At 37.3% G+C, this 16,972-nt stretch overlaps 1 protein-coding gene across 2 annotated transcripts in view; it reads right to left on the bottom strand.

Moving 5' to 3' along the window:
* Positions 1-16,972, bottom strand: part of LOC132101487 (synaptotagmin-7-like) — a 125,535-nt gene that overhangs the window by 67,323 nt on the left and 41,240 nt on the right. For both annotated transcript variants that reach the window (XM_059506500.1, XM_059506508.1), the window contains exons 2-4: positions 16,416-16,519; positions 4,399-4,490; positions 834-968 (exon numbers count right to left, since the gene is read on the bottom strand). In XM_059506500.1, the coding sequence (XP_059362483.1) occupies positions 834-968; positions 4,399-4,490; positions 16,416-16,519 (331 nt within the window). The remainder of the gene's footprint in view (positions 1-833; positions 969-4,398; positions 4,491-16,415; positions 16,520-16,972) is intronic.

Genomic DNA, 16,972 nt, shown 5'->3' with positions numbered 1-16,972 from the left:
TATAACAACAGCATGGCTTCGTCGTAGAAGAGTCCGGGTGCTAACCTGGCCTGCCTGCAGTCCAGATCTTTCACCTATAGAGAACATTTGGCGCATCATTAAACGAAAAATACGTCAAAGATGACCACGAACTCTTCAGCAGCTGGAAATCTATATAAGGCAAGAATGGGACCAAATTCCAACAGCAAAACTCCAGCAACTCATAGCCTCAATGCCCAGACGTCTTCAAACTGTTTTGAAAAGAAAAGGAGATGCTACACCATGGTAAACATGCCCCGTCCCAACTATTTTGAGACCTGTAGCAGAAATCAAAATTGAAATGAGCTCATTTTGTGCATAAAATTGTAAACTTTCTCAGTTTAAACATTTGCTATGTTATCTATGTTCTATTGTGAATAAAATATTGGCTCATGTGATTTGAAAGTCTTTTAGTTTTCATTTTATTAAAATTTAAAAAACGTCCCAACTTTTCCGGAATTCGGGTTGTATTTTTAAAAATATAGGCTTTATTTTGTATTATAGTAACAGGAATAATAATAAATAAGTTTGTAAAAAAATTTGCTTAATTGTCATGAAAACAAGTCTGAATGCACCTAAAAAACAGGTTTCATTTTCTTCATGCTTCATATAATTTCCCCATTTTTTCCTTTTGATTTTTGGGGTGAAACATGACTTGGAGAACATTCACCTCTATAGGTTTCATGAGACACAGGTAAGTCCCTGTAAGCTAAAGAGGATCGCTGGAATAAGAGAAGACTGAATGGACTTCCCCTTTCAGTACAGCCCTGCGCAGAGAGAAGGGGTCCCTTACCAGCCGTATAACCAAGACTTACTTGGGCGTGAGGCGAGGGTCTCCGTAGGGTGCGTAGGGGGACATGTTGAGGAGGAACTCCTTGGGTGGGTAGGAGCTCCAGCGCTGCTGCACATTGCTGCTGTCATTGTTATTCCAAAAGTCCCTGTCAAGATCACTGCAGACAGACAGAAAGACAGCTGAAAGAGCCACACAATGTATCTTCAGGAATAGTCAAACAAGAAAAGAAAAACTGTAGAAACAGAGTTCAGATAGACAGACAGTCCAGAGAAAGAGAGGAAACACTGGTGTAAAACTACAGTAACTGTCTGAGTGGAACGATCCAGCCACAGAGAGACTTTTTAAGAAAAGCTTTCTCTAACAGCGTTTCAGAGCTCCTGTGTTTTTAAGTGGCATGAAGTCTTGCAAAAGTGAAAGATTTCTGAACACAAGAGCCGATGTAAAAATAGCTCAAAGGGTGAGATTAACTGGGTTTTCAGATGGATATTTTGCACAAACAACTTAAAGTCATATGTATTCTGTGCTGTCAGTGCACTGGATCTGAGTCTTTCATAGCCTACTGTAGCTCCACATTTCTGATCTCTATAAAACAACAGAAGCAACTTATACAGAAAGGAGAAGACATATCAGAGATAAGACACCCAATTAGTGGTGAGCAGCATTACCAAAAACATATATCATAACATTATATCAAAAAATTCTGTTTAAAGAATAAAGTAAATATTTTAGGTGCATCACCTCATTTCATCATTTTATAATTTCACCACAAACACAAGAAAATGAATTACAAATAAAGACCTGAATAAAGTCTCAAATTATGTAACATACATATAATATTTTTTTCCGAACTCTAGCATATTATCGACATTAGAAAGAAATTAAGTTAGAAATAAAGACTATTTCCAACGGACAGGACTGTGACTTAAACACTGCCAGCTGTGATGTTAAGTCCTTTCATCTGTCCTGACAATGTCTGATTGGTCTTTGTTAAAACTCCATGCCTTATAAATGAATCTCCCTTTTAATATTTAATTTGGGTCAATACAGGCATTTAATATGATAATAAAAATTATGAACATATTGGAGTTGGTCCAGGTTCTAATTGATTTACAACAAACACGCACACGCGCTCGCACACACACACACACACACACACACACACACACACACACACACACACACACACACACACACACACATTATATTATATCTGCACTTAAGGTTAACAATAAACACTCGTCAAACTATAAATAGAAGAAAAACTTGCCAATTCTTGAAAAATTTTCACACCAACTAGCTAGTAACTTAAGTAAATAAGTAAACAAATTTAACAATCATACAATATTATATGTATGTTACATAATCTGAGACTTTATTCAGTTCTTTATTTGTTATTTATATCTTTTCTTGTGTTTGAGGTGAAATTATAAAATTATGAAATGAGATGATGCATCTAAAGTATTTACTTTATTTTTAAACAGTATATTTTGATATAATATTATTATATATGTTTTTTGGTAATGCTGCTCACCACAAATTGGGTGTCTTATCTCTGATATGTCTTCTCCTTTCTGTATTAGTTGCTTCTGTTGTTTTATAGAGATCAGAAGTTTGAAATTACAATATATATATATATATATATATATATATATGATATGGCTACTGATAAATAGGGAGTTTGAATGTGAAAATAAATAAATAAATAAATACAATTTTTTATATTATTTATCATAAAGACAAAATAAAATATCAAGCACCTTTTATGGCTTGCAAAATATAATTAAAATGTCAAACCATTTAATAAATGTCAATAATGACAATAAAATATAATGACAATAATGATGAAATATAATGATGACAAAATATAATGACATATTATATATTTTTTTTAATAATTTTACAATTTTAAATATAAAAAATGATCAGCATTTAACCTAGTTTTTGGAACTAACATGACTTCACTCTCTAAATCGTAGACTTTTGTTTTATTTTAACATGACATTAAAACTTGATCAAACAGTTAAGTATCTTAATGCATGTTAACGTTCCACACTGGTGTTGTGGGCTTCTCTCCTCCTTCAGTAAAATAAATCCAAATCTCTCATTCGAGTTTGAGAAACACAATGAAATGTGTGGCGGAGCGGCTCACCCTGCCCTTGTGCGGTCACAGGTGATTAGCTTTCTGCCCTCTTGTACAGATATAAAAACAGTATCCATCTGCTGTGAGCTGCATTGGTGTCTAATTAGAGCATTGCCTGATTAATATTCAGGCTGCAGTAGTTACCAAAGCAAGTGCTCCAAGTGGATTAATGCTGGAAGTGTGCTGCTTCACAGTGCTGACCTAAACATCATCAAGTGTGTAAAGCCTTATCTTACTATTTAAGGCCACACTTACTATTTTTTGAGGTTATTTCTGTGGTTTGCTCAGAAAAACTGCCCTGTGTTCAGAATGAAAAAGGCTTTAGAGTTGGTCTAATACTAATATTTTGTAACACTGAAGTTTTTTTGTCTAAAAATATATATTTTTAAAAACTTAACTAAAAATGGCTAAATTTTAAATAGAAAATAAAAATGACTTCTGCTTCATTCATAAATTGGAAAATTCAAGGTCAAGTCAAATATATTTCCATATTGTAAATCTGTTCTTACTGCAAATTTGCATACAGTGCACAGCATAAAAAGGGCATACTGTAAATAGGACATTATTTATGCTAGTATGCATTAGCCAGAACATGAGAACATGGGCGGTTTCTGATATTTGAAATTAATAAGCCAGTGTTGTCCATAGTACTGACCACAACACATGCCACAGCTGATGTGAGAATCGAATATAACACTTCTGAAACTATAAATACCAATTAACACTCCTGAATAAATTACAAATAAGAAGGGAACATTACTTTTTTTTTTTAAACATATGTGTATCAGTAACACAGTTAAGAATGACACATTTGATGTTTGTTATTTTCCAACGTAGTATGGAATTACATTTGTTTCAATAATAATGAACGAAACTTTATAAAACTGAACGTAACTTTTTCAGAAACGATCAAAAATATGCCATTACAAAAGAAGAAATACACAATGAAAATGAAAAAAATGAACTCAGTCGCACAAATTTAACAGGCTCTTCAAATATGCTTCATTCTTTGTTAATGTTTTTCAAAGATTCGTTTTCGCTAACCGTGGATTCTAAATTCATTGCCACAGATTTCGCTTATGTTTCGCAGTTTTTAGTTTGGTGTTTTGACACAAACCTCTTGTGGGGGCGGGTTTAACAGTGATCTACTCTGATTGGATAGTCAGCTTTTGATGGACAGGTGCTCTCTTACCAGGAAGTACAGACGTCACTCAATGGCGCGCATTTAACATTGAAAAATGTAAAACAATGCTGTATTCGTTCGGTACACATGCATACTGAGATGAAAGTATATCCAGTATATTCTGTGCAGAGTGCAGTATTCCATTCTGAACACAGACTTTTGGATTTTCAGTTCTACGTACATTTTTGAGTAGCATGAATCAATATTTTCCTCTCATTATTAAGACATTAACCGCTATAGTTAAGCCCTACAGGAGTCACCTACTTGATTGATTTATTTTCTCCTCGGCCTCTCCCCGGCACAGACACCGAGTCTGGGGTCCCCGCTGTCTCCACCCCTGGCTTAATCCTCATCCCCTTCAGAAACAAAGAAAGAAATGTGAGAGAACAACACATGGAAGGGAGATGGAAGATTGCTGGATATAATTTCATCAAGTACCATATTTCATCAAATTCTGTGCAACCGCTGCAAGTCACACGGTTTAATTAGTCAGTACAGCTAGACAGATGCAGTGATGGAGCTAATACACAGTATCAACAGCCAAAGAGGGGTTTTTCGCAGATATTAATGACAAGTCTGAGACCCTTGGGTTGTTTACACACTAGAGAAACTCTAATGGAGTGTTTGATGGATTGGAAGGCATAAGATGCACTTTGAAGATGTTGAAAGAGCAGGTGAATCTATCTAATCAAGCGGAAGCTTGCGAAAGCACAAGTGGATGCCTACATCAGAATGCGTTGCAAAAGTTAACATTTTCTCCATTCTTGAGAAGCTCTAGTAGATGCTCTTTTCAAGTAGGAGTAAAGACATGTAGAAACTTTATATTTTATTTTAGTTAACACTTATTTCAAGTAAGGAAAATGGTTGTAATTATATATATTTACAATAACTAATCATTATAATACCTCTAGTTTACAGATATTATTATTAAATATTTATAAGGAAAAAAATCCAGAAAAATAATGAAAAATCTGTATATATATATATATATATATGTATATGTATTATGTATATATGTAACAGATTAAGTTAACTATAATAACTCTGGTTTACAAATAAATTGTAATATATAAAATAATATTTATTGGAAAAAATGACGAAAAATACTACATTATGTATGTATGTATGCATGTATGTATGTGCACACACACACACACACACACACACACTTTTTTTTTTTTTACTATATCATTTATTAATGAAATTTGCAATAAAGTGCTCTTCCACCATGACCCATGAAATAACATAATGATGAACTCTTGAATGTGCCTGTGATGCCTAGGAACACAGTCTAGGACAATATATAAAAAACATTAAATAGAGACCGAGACAAATGTGGTCAAATACTGTGAACACAAATTCAGACAAAGCAAACGTGCATAGTTAGGTGCTTGAAAAGATGCTTGAAAAGCATCATTTCAATGGACATTTGAGCCAAAAGACTACAGTTGAGCTTGAGAAAACACTCATATGCTTCCATAATGCACCATATGCAAACAGTCGTGCTTTTGGCAGACAACTGAGACAACTCTACTGATCGATGCAACCAATAACATAAAGGCTAATTACATCATATCCTGTCTGTCAAAGATTTACTCCTCCCCACCATCTCTTGATTGGCCAATCCATCTCAAAGTGATTCTGCAGGTGGAATATTTATTACAGAGTCCTCTGAAAGCCATCAGCCGCCAGCAGTTGTGTAAGAGATGATAAATGATACAAATGGGAGGAAGAGAGAGCAGCGTCTTGGTTTGGGTGCAACAATAGCCTGCCAGTTTTGAGCATTTAAATTATGTCACCTGCCAACATGCAATGCTCCTCTGCAATGATCTGTCTACCGATGTAATGAGAGGTAACAAAAGAGGAAGCAAAACAATACTGTTCATACACAGGTACACACATCTTGTGATTTGCAATACAAGCAAGCTCATTTGCATTAGGAGACATGAGTTTGAACTGGAATTTGTGCCATGCAGAATTTGAGCCAGGCAGATGCCGAGGACCCGAGGGGTCAGGATGGAGCCGAGGGCTCTGGCGACCAAGGTGGAGGCAAAGATTCGGATTGCAGACCTACGGAGCTCACACCGTAATTATGGTGGGCTGAGGGAGAGCAGAGGAGCTGCCAGAGGACAGCGGTGGAGGAGGCAGGAGCGGGTTGGAAGGGGGGATATTTGTTAACCTCCGGGAATTCAGGGCTAAACCATAGACTGTATAAAAACATGGACATGACGTCACCCGTAGACTCCTGAAGAGCGTTTTTGAAGTTCAAAGTGTGCACCTAGCTCGACGGCAGTGTCAGCAGCAGTAATCCACATGTCACTCAATTGACCACACCCTTAATGATGTAGAATTTTAAGGATAAAATAATTTAAACATTTACAATACATTTATTCATTTAGCAGACGCTTTTATCCAAAGTGACTTACAGATGAGGACAGTGGAAGAAATCAAAAACAACAAAAAGAGCAATGATATATAAGTGCTATAGCAAGTCTCAGTTAGGTTAACACAGTACACATAGCATGGGATTTTAAATAATATAATATAAAGAAAACAGATAGAATAAAAAAAGAATAGAGCAAGCTAGTGTAAGAAGTCTTTACACATACACACACACACACACATACAATTGCATAATTAATGAAAAGAAAATAGAATACAAAAAGATTAGAAAGGTAGTTCAATTTTTTTTCCAGAATAGAATTAGAATAGTGAGTGTTAAAGTTAGAGGGTCAAATAAAGATGGAAGAGATGTGTTTTAAGCTGATTCTTGAAGATGGCTAAGGACTCAGCTGTCCGGATTGAGTTGGGGAGGTCATTCCACCAGGAGGGAAAATTTAATTTAAAAGTCCGTAAAAGTGACTTTGTGCTTCTTTGGGATGGCACAATCAAGCGACGTTCACTTGCAGAACGCAAGCTTCTAGAGGGCACATAAGTCTGAAGTAACAAATTTAGGTAAATGGGTGCAGAGCCAGTGGTAGTTTTGTAGGCAAACATCATTGCCTTGAATTTTATACGAGCAGCTATTGGAAGCCAGTGCAAATTGATAAACAGAGGTGTGACATGTATTCTTTTTGGCTCATTAAAAATTAATCTTGCTGCCCCGTTCTGAATTAATTGTAAAGGTTTGATATAATTGGCTGGAAGACCTGCCAAGAGGTCATTGCAATAGTCCAGCCTGGACAGAACAAGAGCTTGAACAAGGAGTTGTTAAGCATGTTTCGAAAGAAAGGGCTTGATCTTCTTGATGTTGAATAAAGGCAAATCTGCAGGATCAGACAGTTTTAGTAATGTGGTCTGAGAAAGTCAGCTGATCATCAATCATAACTTCAAGGCTTCTAGCTGTTTTTGAAGGAGTTATGGTTGATGTGCCTAACTTGATGGTGAAATTGTGATGAAACGATGGGTTTGCTGGAATCACAAGCAGTTCTGTCTTGGCAAGGTTGAGTTGAAGGTGATGGTCCATCATCCAGGAAGAAATGTCTGTTAGACAAGCTGAGATGCGAATAGCTACCGTCGGATCATCAGGAAGGAATGAGAGGAAGAGTTGAGTGTCATCAGCTTAGCAGTGGTATGAAACGCCATGTTTCTGAATGACAGAACCTAATGATGCCATGTAGACAGAGAAGAGAAGTGGTCCAAGAACTGAGCCCTGAGGCACCCCAGTAGTTAGATGTTGTGACTTGGACACATCACTTCTCCAAGATACTTTGAAGGACCTATCTGATAGGTAAGACACAAACCATTGAAGTGTGGTTCCTGAGATGCCTTTTGCCAGTAGGGTTGATAGGAGGATCTGGTGGTTAACCGTGTCAAAAGCAGCGGACAGATCAACAGGATAAGTACTGAAGATTTAGATTCCGCTCTTGCCAGTCTTAGAGCTTCAACAACTGAGAGCAAGGCAGTCTCAGTTGAATGATGAGTTATAAAAAAAAAATCACCCCACTCACAGTTGTCATGAAGGGCAAAATTAGCTATATAGACCAAAATAATTTTTATTTACCAGGCTGTAAACATGTTTTTTTCCGCTGTAAAGTTGGCCAATTTAACATGGGGAGTCTATGGGACTGACTCCCTTTTGCAACCAGCCTCAAGCGGACAGTCAATGAATTACAGTTTTAGTCACTTCCTTTGTTGGCCTTACGAGAGAGAGCGAGAGGTTGCCGCTCAGGCTAAACTCTGGATCAGAAGCCCCCTCTAGTGTGAGCCTGGAACAGAATGGCACTCTGGAGGAGTGGGCACTGGAGGGCACTCTGGACTGGATTCTGTGACTGGAACCCTCTCCTCTTCGGTTTAGCACTTTTGCCACGCCATACTCAGCTCTGCAGCCAGCTCTCGCACCTGGATTGACGTTACGGCCTCCGGCTTCATGGTGATCCTCGCTCTCTATGGCAATGACTTGTTGGTCGCAGCGGGCTCTGGCTATCCATCAGCGGTGGTCTCGGGCTGACCACAGGGAGATGGTGGGCTAGGCACCGGGTCAGGAGTGGATCTGATGAGATCATACACGGGGCAGGATGGCGATCCATTTCTCGCCAGAGTCGACTCCAAGAAGGCAACAAAATACTCTCGCGGACCATCCTCGGTCGACGTCGCGAAGGAGGGGGAGGAATTTGGGGTGAAGGAAAGGATCCATAGACACAACGGGAAACACTATGTAAACATAAAGACTGAGAGAAAAATGAGAGAACAAACAGAGAGTACAACATGGAGGCCCTGGAGAGAGTTACCATGGAGGTAACTGTATTCGGTCAGATCTTCTCTCATGTTACGCTGCCGGAAGAAACACGGAGCTGTGGCTAATTGAAAGAGACTTTAATTGTATCCAACACAAAAGGTAAATCCAACACAGGGAACAGGAGGTTGACACATGTACATCACTTCTAGACCCGACCGAGACAGACTGCACAGACTAGGACTTATAAACACAGGATGATTACCTAACACAGGTTCACAGAATGACCAATTAACTGAACAAGGTCAGGAACAAATAAGGGAACACAGGAACAGAAACGGGCAAAACACTGCACAGAACTCTCCAGAATCCTAACAATATGTAACACAGTCAACTATTTTTTCATATTCATTTTTTAATTAGTTTTTATTTTTATATTCTCTTTTCATTTTTAATCAAAATAGTACTTATTCTGTTGCGTGTTTTAAAAGTTTATATAGTTATATAGTTGAGCTAATTTATTACAAAAATTTAGCTAATTTAGCAATTAAATATTAATCTCATGTTTTGTCTCGTGTGTATAATAACCTTTTTGTTTATTCACACACACAAAAAAAAGTATTACTAAAAGAACTATACACCTAAAAAGGTCCTCTGACCTTATTCACCTTATTCTTTTTTTCATCCCAAAACCTTAAATTACAATTATGCAAAATTATGGTTATACATCTATGTATCATGGTCTGTGTCAGAGAGGAACGACAGAGATGTGGATTATCGAAACAGTCTTCAATAGATCCAAAAACATAGGTTATATCCACACAGGGAACCGAAGAAGACACATGAACACAACATAGTCTACCAGAAAAAGGAGGAGTGCATAGACTGGAACTAAAATACATGGGGTGATTAGGACTAGAAATAAGACACACCAGAATAAAATGAACAACCAGTGAGAGAGAAACTGGGTCACGGAGCACATGGGGAGGGAAAGCACAACACAGACAATCCATATTCCTGGCACAAAGATACTGTAACTCACCGCTTTTGCCTTTGAAAGACCTTTGGCTTTTGAAATGACAAAAGTTCATGCAATACTGGAAATTGTTGGTGTGTAGTTCTGCCAGTGTAAGGTCAATTTGCATGAAAAACATACAATTAAAATTACTGAAGGATAGCTGGTCTTATGCATATTACCCTGTTCATTAACACTGGGTCAACTTCACATCCAGCTATACTATTTTAGATTTAAAACAAAGACTGCTCAGAGAGATTGTAAAATGAATCAAAGCTGGCTGTACAGTTGACTATCGCTTATTGCAATGAACAATATAACTACTTTTAAATCTTAAAATCCATGAAATCTTTGTTGCATAAATCAGGGTGTTTTATAATTTTAGAGATTATTATGCATGTATTACATTTTGTACATTTTTTAAACAACTTGCACTCGCATTAATTACTGTATGCACAAGAACATGTTTATTAAAGTAAATAAGGGTCATTATTATTTCATTTTTAATTTAAGATTAATACTAAACGCACAAACTAAAATAACAGATAAATGATATTCAGTTTCTGTTTTGGTCCCATAAATGAAAACAATATATATTGTTGTACACCTAAAAAAAAAAATAGAATATCATGGAAAGGTTCTTTATTTTTTGTAATTTAATTTAAAAAAGCAAACTTTCTTATATTCTAGATTAATTGCACACAAACTGAAATATTTCAAGAGTTTTTTTGTTTTATTTCTGATGGTTATGACTTACAGTTTAGGAAAATAAAAATTCAGTATCTCAAAAAATGTACATATTTTCTCAAAGATCAAAAAAAAAAAAAAAAAAATTTACAAAACAAAAATGTTCAAGATCTCCAAAGCAGGTTTAATTAAGGAAACCCATAGATTCTCTTTGGGGTTCAGGTCAGGTGAGTTGGCTGGCCAATCAAGCACTGTAATATTATGGTCGGAAAAAAACTTGGAATTGGTTTTGGCACTGCGGGCACGTGCTAAAATCCTGCTGCAAAATGAAATCAGCCTTAAATAAAGCTTGTCAGCAGATGGAAGCATAAAGTGCTCCAAAATCTCCTTGAAGATGGCTGCATTGACTTTGGACTTGATAAAACACAATAGATCAACACCAGCAGACGTCACAGCTCCCCAAAGACTTCAGAAACTTCACACTGGACTTTGGATTCTGTGCCTCTCCAGTCTTCCTCCAGACTCCAGAACTTGATTTCCAAATGAAATGCTAAATTTACTTTGACTAATTTACTATTTTGAAAAGAGGACTGTGGACCACTGAGCAGTCCAGTTCTGACTTCAGCTTCAGTCCACTCCATGTGAAGCTCTCCCAAGTTCCCAAGGCTGTGGTCATCCCGGTTGCTTGTGCACCTTTTCCTACCACACTTTTTCCTTCCAGTCAACTTTCTATGAATACATTTTGATACAGCACTCTGTGAACAGTCAGCCCTTTCAGCAATGACCTTATGTGGCTTACCCTCCTTGTGGAGGTTGTTGATGATTGTCTTCTGGACAACTGTCAAGTCAGTAGTCTTTCCCATAATTGTGGATGCATGTTCTAACCTATCCCAAGAGGTACACAGTATTTATACTAGAAATTAATCAAAGTAATCAAGTTCAAAATGGAATTTTTAAATTTTCTGAGAACCTGAATTTTAAATTTTCCTAAGCTCTAGGTCGTAAGCATCAGAATTAAAACAAAAGAAATCTTGAAATATTTCACTTTGTGTGCAGTGAATCCATAATGTAAGAAAGTTAGCTTTTTTTATTTTTATTAAATTACAATAAATAAATACCCTTTCCATGATATAAGAATTTTTTGAGATGCATCTGTATATATTAGTTGTTTAAGATAAGAAATGCTAGTGTAGATCTCTGACAGGCATGCAGTACGCTATCAAAGGTGGGGGAAAAAAAGCAAAGGGAAAGAAAAAAAAATCAAGGAAAAAAATAGCAAAGGCAGACTAGGAGTGGGTTTTCAAACAGATTTTATAATCACAAAAGAAAGGCGAAGGAGCATGGGGAAACATGACATCATCAGCTGATGTGTGAGACTGTCTGTAAGAGAAGGAGGGAGATCTTTCACAGGTGATCGTCTCACAACAAATCCAGCTCTTTCTCACATGTGAAGAGCACACAGAGAGCGCTGCATCACTGATACTCCTTCACCTGCATTTCTCTCCATCTTTTGTTACATGATTCACTAGTGAAAATGATTCCTAACAGTCACATCGAAAAGAAAAGTGTTAGACAGAGGGATGGACATGGTCAGCAACAATACTCAAGTAGGCTGTGGTGTTTAAAGGATGCTCAGTTGGTACTAAGGGGCCCAAAGTGTGCCAAGCAACTATACCCCACACCATTACACCACCACCAGCAGCCTGAACTGTTGAGACAAGGCAAGATGGATCATGCTTTCATGTACTTTACACCAAATTCTGACCCTACCATCTGACCCAGACCAGGCAACATTTTTCCAATCTTCTTTTGTCCAATTTTGGCGAGCCTGTGTGAATTGTAGCCTCTGTTTCCTGTTCTTAGCTGACAGGACACCCTGTGTGGTCTTCTGCTGCTGTAGCTCATCTGTTTCAGGGTTCGATGTGTTGTGTGTTCAGAGATGGTATTCTGCATACCTTGGTTGTAACGAGTGGTTATTTGAGTTACTGTTGCCTTTCTATCATCTCTAACCAGTCTGACCATTCTCCTCTGACCTCTGACATCAACAAAGCATGTTTGTCCACACAACTGCCGCTCACTGGGTATTTTCTCTTTTTCGGATCATTCTCTGTAAACCCTAGAGATGGTTGTGCGTAAAAATCCCAGTAGATCAGCAGTTTTTGAAATACTCAGACCAGCCCGTCTGGCACCAACAACCAATCCATGTTCAAAGTCCCTTAAATCCCCTTTCTTCCCAATTCTGATGCTCGGTTTCAACTTCAGCAAGTTGTCTTCTCCAGAGCTAGATGCCTAAATACACTGAATGCTTCCATTTAATTGGCTGATTAGCAATTTGTGTTACCAAGCAATTGAACAGGTGTACCTGTATAAAGTGTCCGGTGAGTATAGAATGATAGATAGATAGATGAATAATAGATTGATAGATGGAAAGACCGATGCATGAATGGATGGATGTATACAACAATAGGAAGATGGATGGATGGATGGATAGACAGACAGATAGAATAATAGGTGCAGACAGACAGAAAGATATAGAGAATGACAGAAAGATATAGAGAATGATGGACGGATGTATAAATGGATGGAATGGTGGATAGAGAGAACAACAGAATGAGTGATAGATAGATAGATAGATAGATAGATAGATAGATAGATAGATAGATAGATAGATAGATAGATAGATAGATACCTTCTCACATTATGAATATACAACATTTGACATCAACTTCAGCGAGCTTTCTGTACATTTCAACACGTTGATCTCTAATCTCTCCACAGAGCCTCAGCTTCTCCAAACTCAGAACTGGATCAGACAGAGAGAAACTTTGTAGTCTTGACCTGAAACCGCCCAGTGCTGTCAAATCTATTTGGGAGAAGGAGGGTGAATGCAATCTGTCGGAGCAGTGCGTGGGGTGTTGTGGACAAAAAAAACATATGAATCATTAGTGAGCCCTGCGGCGTGACAGTATGAGGTATGAGAAACAAAAAGGCCAGAGAGACTCTCACTGTGCAGCCTTACATAACACTTCCCGGCTTATTCACTCATTAAGATCAGTTCTGCTTCTGCTGATCAAAAGACTGACCACAGACACTTTCATTAAACCAAAAACACTAATCCTTATTTACAGCTACAGTCAAAGTCCGTTTGTAAAGGAGTTTGGATCATGATGACTCATGGCTGATGTTGGCACAGGTGAAAGAAAAAAAATACTTTTAGCTTGAACCAAGGAAATCTGTTACACCACTTACGTTTTCTGGATTGTGATATTATTTACTTGACAATCAAGCACATTTTACCCTCAATTTGTCATTCTTGTCATGCAAAAAAAAAACTGAAAATAATAAATAAATCAATGTAATGTAATGTGCCAAAGTACATAAATAATATTTCAAATTCATACATACCTTTGTAATGCCTTTAATTTTGTTGATTTGAATAAAACTGGGTGTTTCTTTCTTCTTTATTTATATCATATATGTATATTTATATATATATATATATATATATATATATATATATATATATATTACAATTTACAAAAATGTAAAATGCTGTCTTGGCAACTAAAAAATAAAATATACATATTGTAATGATGAGTCGGAGGCGCTCGGATCCAAATGCAGCGCTTTATTAAAGAATGGTCAAACAGGCAGAAATCAGGAATGGCGTCAGGTGTGTCAGGGATAACCAGAGTCGAAACCAAAAACAAGCAGAGATCGGGACAGGCAGCAGAGAATCAGAGTCGGGATACACAGTCCAAAGGTCAAAACACAGGAAAAACAAACACAGGGAAAAACGCTCGGAAATGTCAGACTGGCTAAACAAGACTTCGCCGTGAGTGAGAGTGAATGTGCTGCTTTTATGTGTGTGTGTAAATGAGGTGCAGGTGTGGCAAGGAAATTGGCTGATGAATGAGGTGCAGGTGTGGCAGGGTGATTGTGATGCAGTGACTCATGGGTAATGTAGTTCGGGTGTGGTGCAACAGTAAGAGAGGTGCTAGTGTCCAAGTGACATCTGGTGGTTGATGGGTGGAATGGTCCTGAGTGGAGTGCCCTCTAATGAAGTTCATGGGCACTCCATCTAATAATCGTGACACATATAATACTAAATAATATTTTATTATACTTTTTTATGAAATAAAGCATTGAGGCTGAATTCAAACTGAATTAAAAATACACTAAATATAAATACAAATATAAAACAATGAACATATACAAATAAAAGCTAATTAAAAATTTTAATGCATTTCTAACAATAAACCATATACAATAAAATAAAAAATCACATTCAAACAGAAACATGCCTTCATGTATTTTTCAAACATGTCATTTATAGATTGCATTGTTTTACTCATAACCTTACAATCTTAAAATATAAAAAAATAAGCAATATGACATTTCACTTGTTTACCAAAGAGACAAGATGAACTATAAAAGCAGTAAATGTCAATTATGCAAAAAGTGTGTGATTAGAATAAATATAATTCTAGCAAAGAAATTTAACTTAGAAAGACAAAAAAAGTCATTTCCAGCACATAAAATGACAGACCTTTCCTGAGACATTCATGTCCATTGTCAAACATTGTTATAAAATAAAATAAACACACTTAAGTTGAAGAGATGCCCTAATCTTTTCATGAGATTCACACTTCTAGAAATGAGTCACATATGTAGTTTTTGCATTATTAAACAGCTTTGAGTTTGTCAGAATCACAGTTACCAGGAGAGTTGCTCCCCACCAAAAGCTCTAGTGTGAAAACACAATAATTTTGACGACAAAACTTTTTTTTTTCTAATAATTTTATAGTCACCAAAAAGCAATTAAAAACAGTCTATGAGGACGAGAGAACAATCACATTCTGATTTAGACTGAAAATTACTACGTCTGAAAATGGCTAAAACAATGCTCAAGAAAATGAGCGAATAAAACGAGAAGCGAGTTTGTAATCCCTCATTGTAATAACATGAAGACGGTAGATGCCCGCGGGCTGGGCACATGATGAGGAAACCATTACTGAGTGTAATTAAAGCTTGAAATCTCTTTTTAGCCACCCTGCAGTCTTCCCGTCTGCCTCTCACTCCTCCTCTCTTTTCCTCCGTCTGGCCTGCGCTGACCATCTCAAAACTAATCACTCCTCTCAGATGATGAATGGAAAGCACGGATTCTGTATTACGAATGCACGGTTGTGAAACGATGCCTCCACATTCGGCTACTCTTCCAGGCAAAAAGCAAGTGACACATTAATGTGTTAAAGGTAATTAATTTTGAATAATAGGTGGTCCGTTTGGGAAGAGGATAATTCGATTAAAGTGAGCCCAGGTGACTCATTTTGTTTGTGGATTCTTTTTATCAACTGGCTATTAATCAAATGGCTATGTAATCACATTTTCATGTTTATATATGAATCATTTAGCCTAATTATTCTTTTTCCTTAATACACGTTCTTTCCTCTCTCACGATTCAGTCTCATTTGGCCGCCTTGCGCTGAATTGCTTTACAAGAGTTGAATGGCAAATCTTGTTCTGCAGAGGCTGAGGCTGAACAGAAAACTAAAGGCTCAACAGCTAATTATCCAGACAGAAAATGAGATCTACAACTGTTGAAAGGCAATCTGTATGGAGGTCTGATGTAAACACAAACGAGGGCACATCATGCCCCCTCCTCCTGCTACTATATTAACAATACGCTGTTGAATCCTTCCATTGCGATTTTAGTTTTTCATCAATCTATTTGTGTGCAGAACACCAATTTGTGGAAATGGCAAACAAAAATAATTAGATGACCCCAAGGCAACTTCCCTATTTTTTTCTGTTTTCAACTGAGCACCCAACACAGATACAGGGTGTTCAAATTTCAAACTTGATGATATGGAAACTTCCTGTGCAGGAAGTGACATCACTCACCAATTTGCGCTGACACCATCCACAGACCCCGCATAGCGCCACCAGCCACACGACACACACCGTTAAACCCACCGATACCAGGAACACACTCAGAGACAAAGAACCTGCAGAGAGACGATTGCTTAATGTTAGAGCTGTCAAAGTTAATGCATTCACTTTGCATGTTGCTGTTAACTTTTCAATCTGTGTCATGTCAGTAGCTTACCAACATGCTAATGTCAAACTCTATTGGAATCAATTGAGAGTGCATGGTGCTATAAATGTGGCACACAGAGTTGCTGCCTGTGCAGAGCGTCCCAAATCAGTCACTGGTGAGGATCTATCTTGATTAGGATGCTGCAGCAAGGCAGATCACTAAGACCAAGATTATATTTTAAAATAGCAAGGAAAATGTTTTACATTTTTCATGAAATGTCACAAGGCTGTTTCGATGCTTAAGGGGTCATTTAGCATTTCAAAGGGGGCACATCTTTAACAGTTTATGCACACATTTGTAACTAAATGAAATGCTGCTCAAATGAGTGGTTGTGTCATCTGAATGACAAAGTGACTCACAG

This window comes from Carassius carassius, chromosome 2 (assembly GCF_963082965.1).
Source record: "Carassius carassius chromosome 2, fCarCar2.1, whole genome shotgun sequence".
NCBI lineage: Eukaryota > Metazoa > Chordata > Actinopteri > Cypriniformes > Cyprinidae > Carassius > Carassius carassius.
This window is presented reverse-complemented; position numbering and strand designations above follow the sequence as displayed.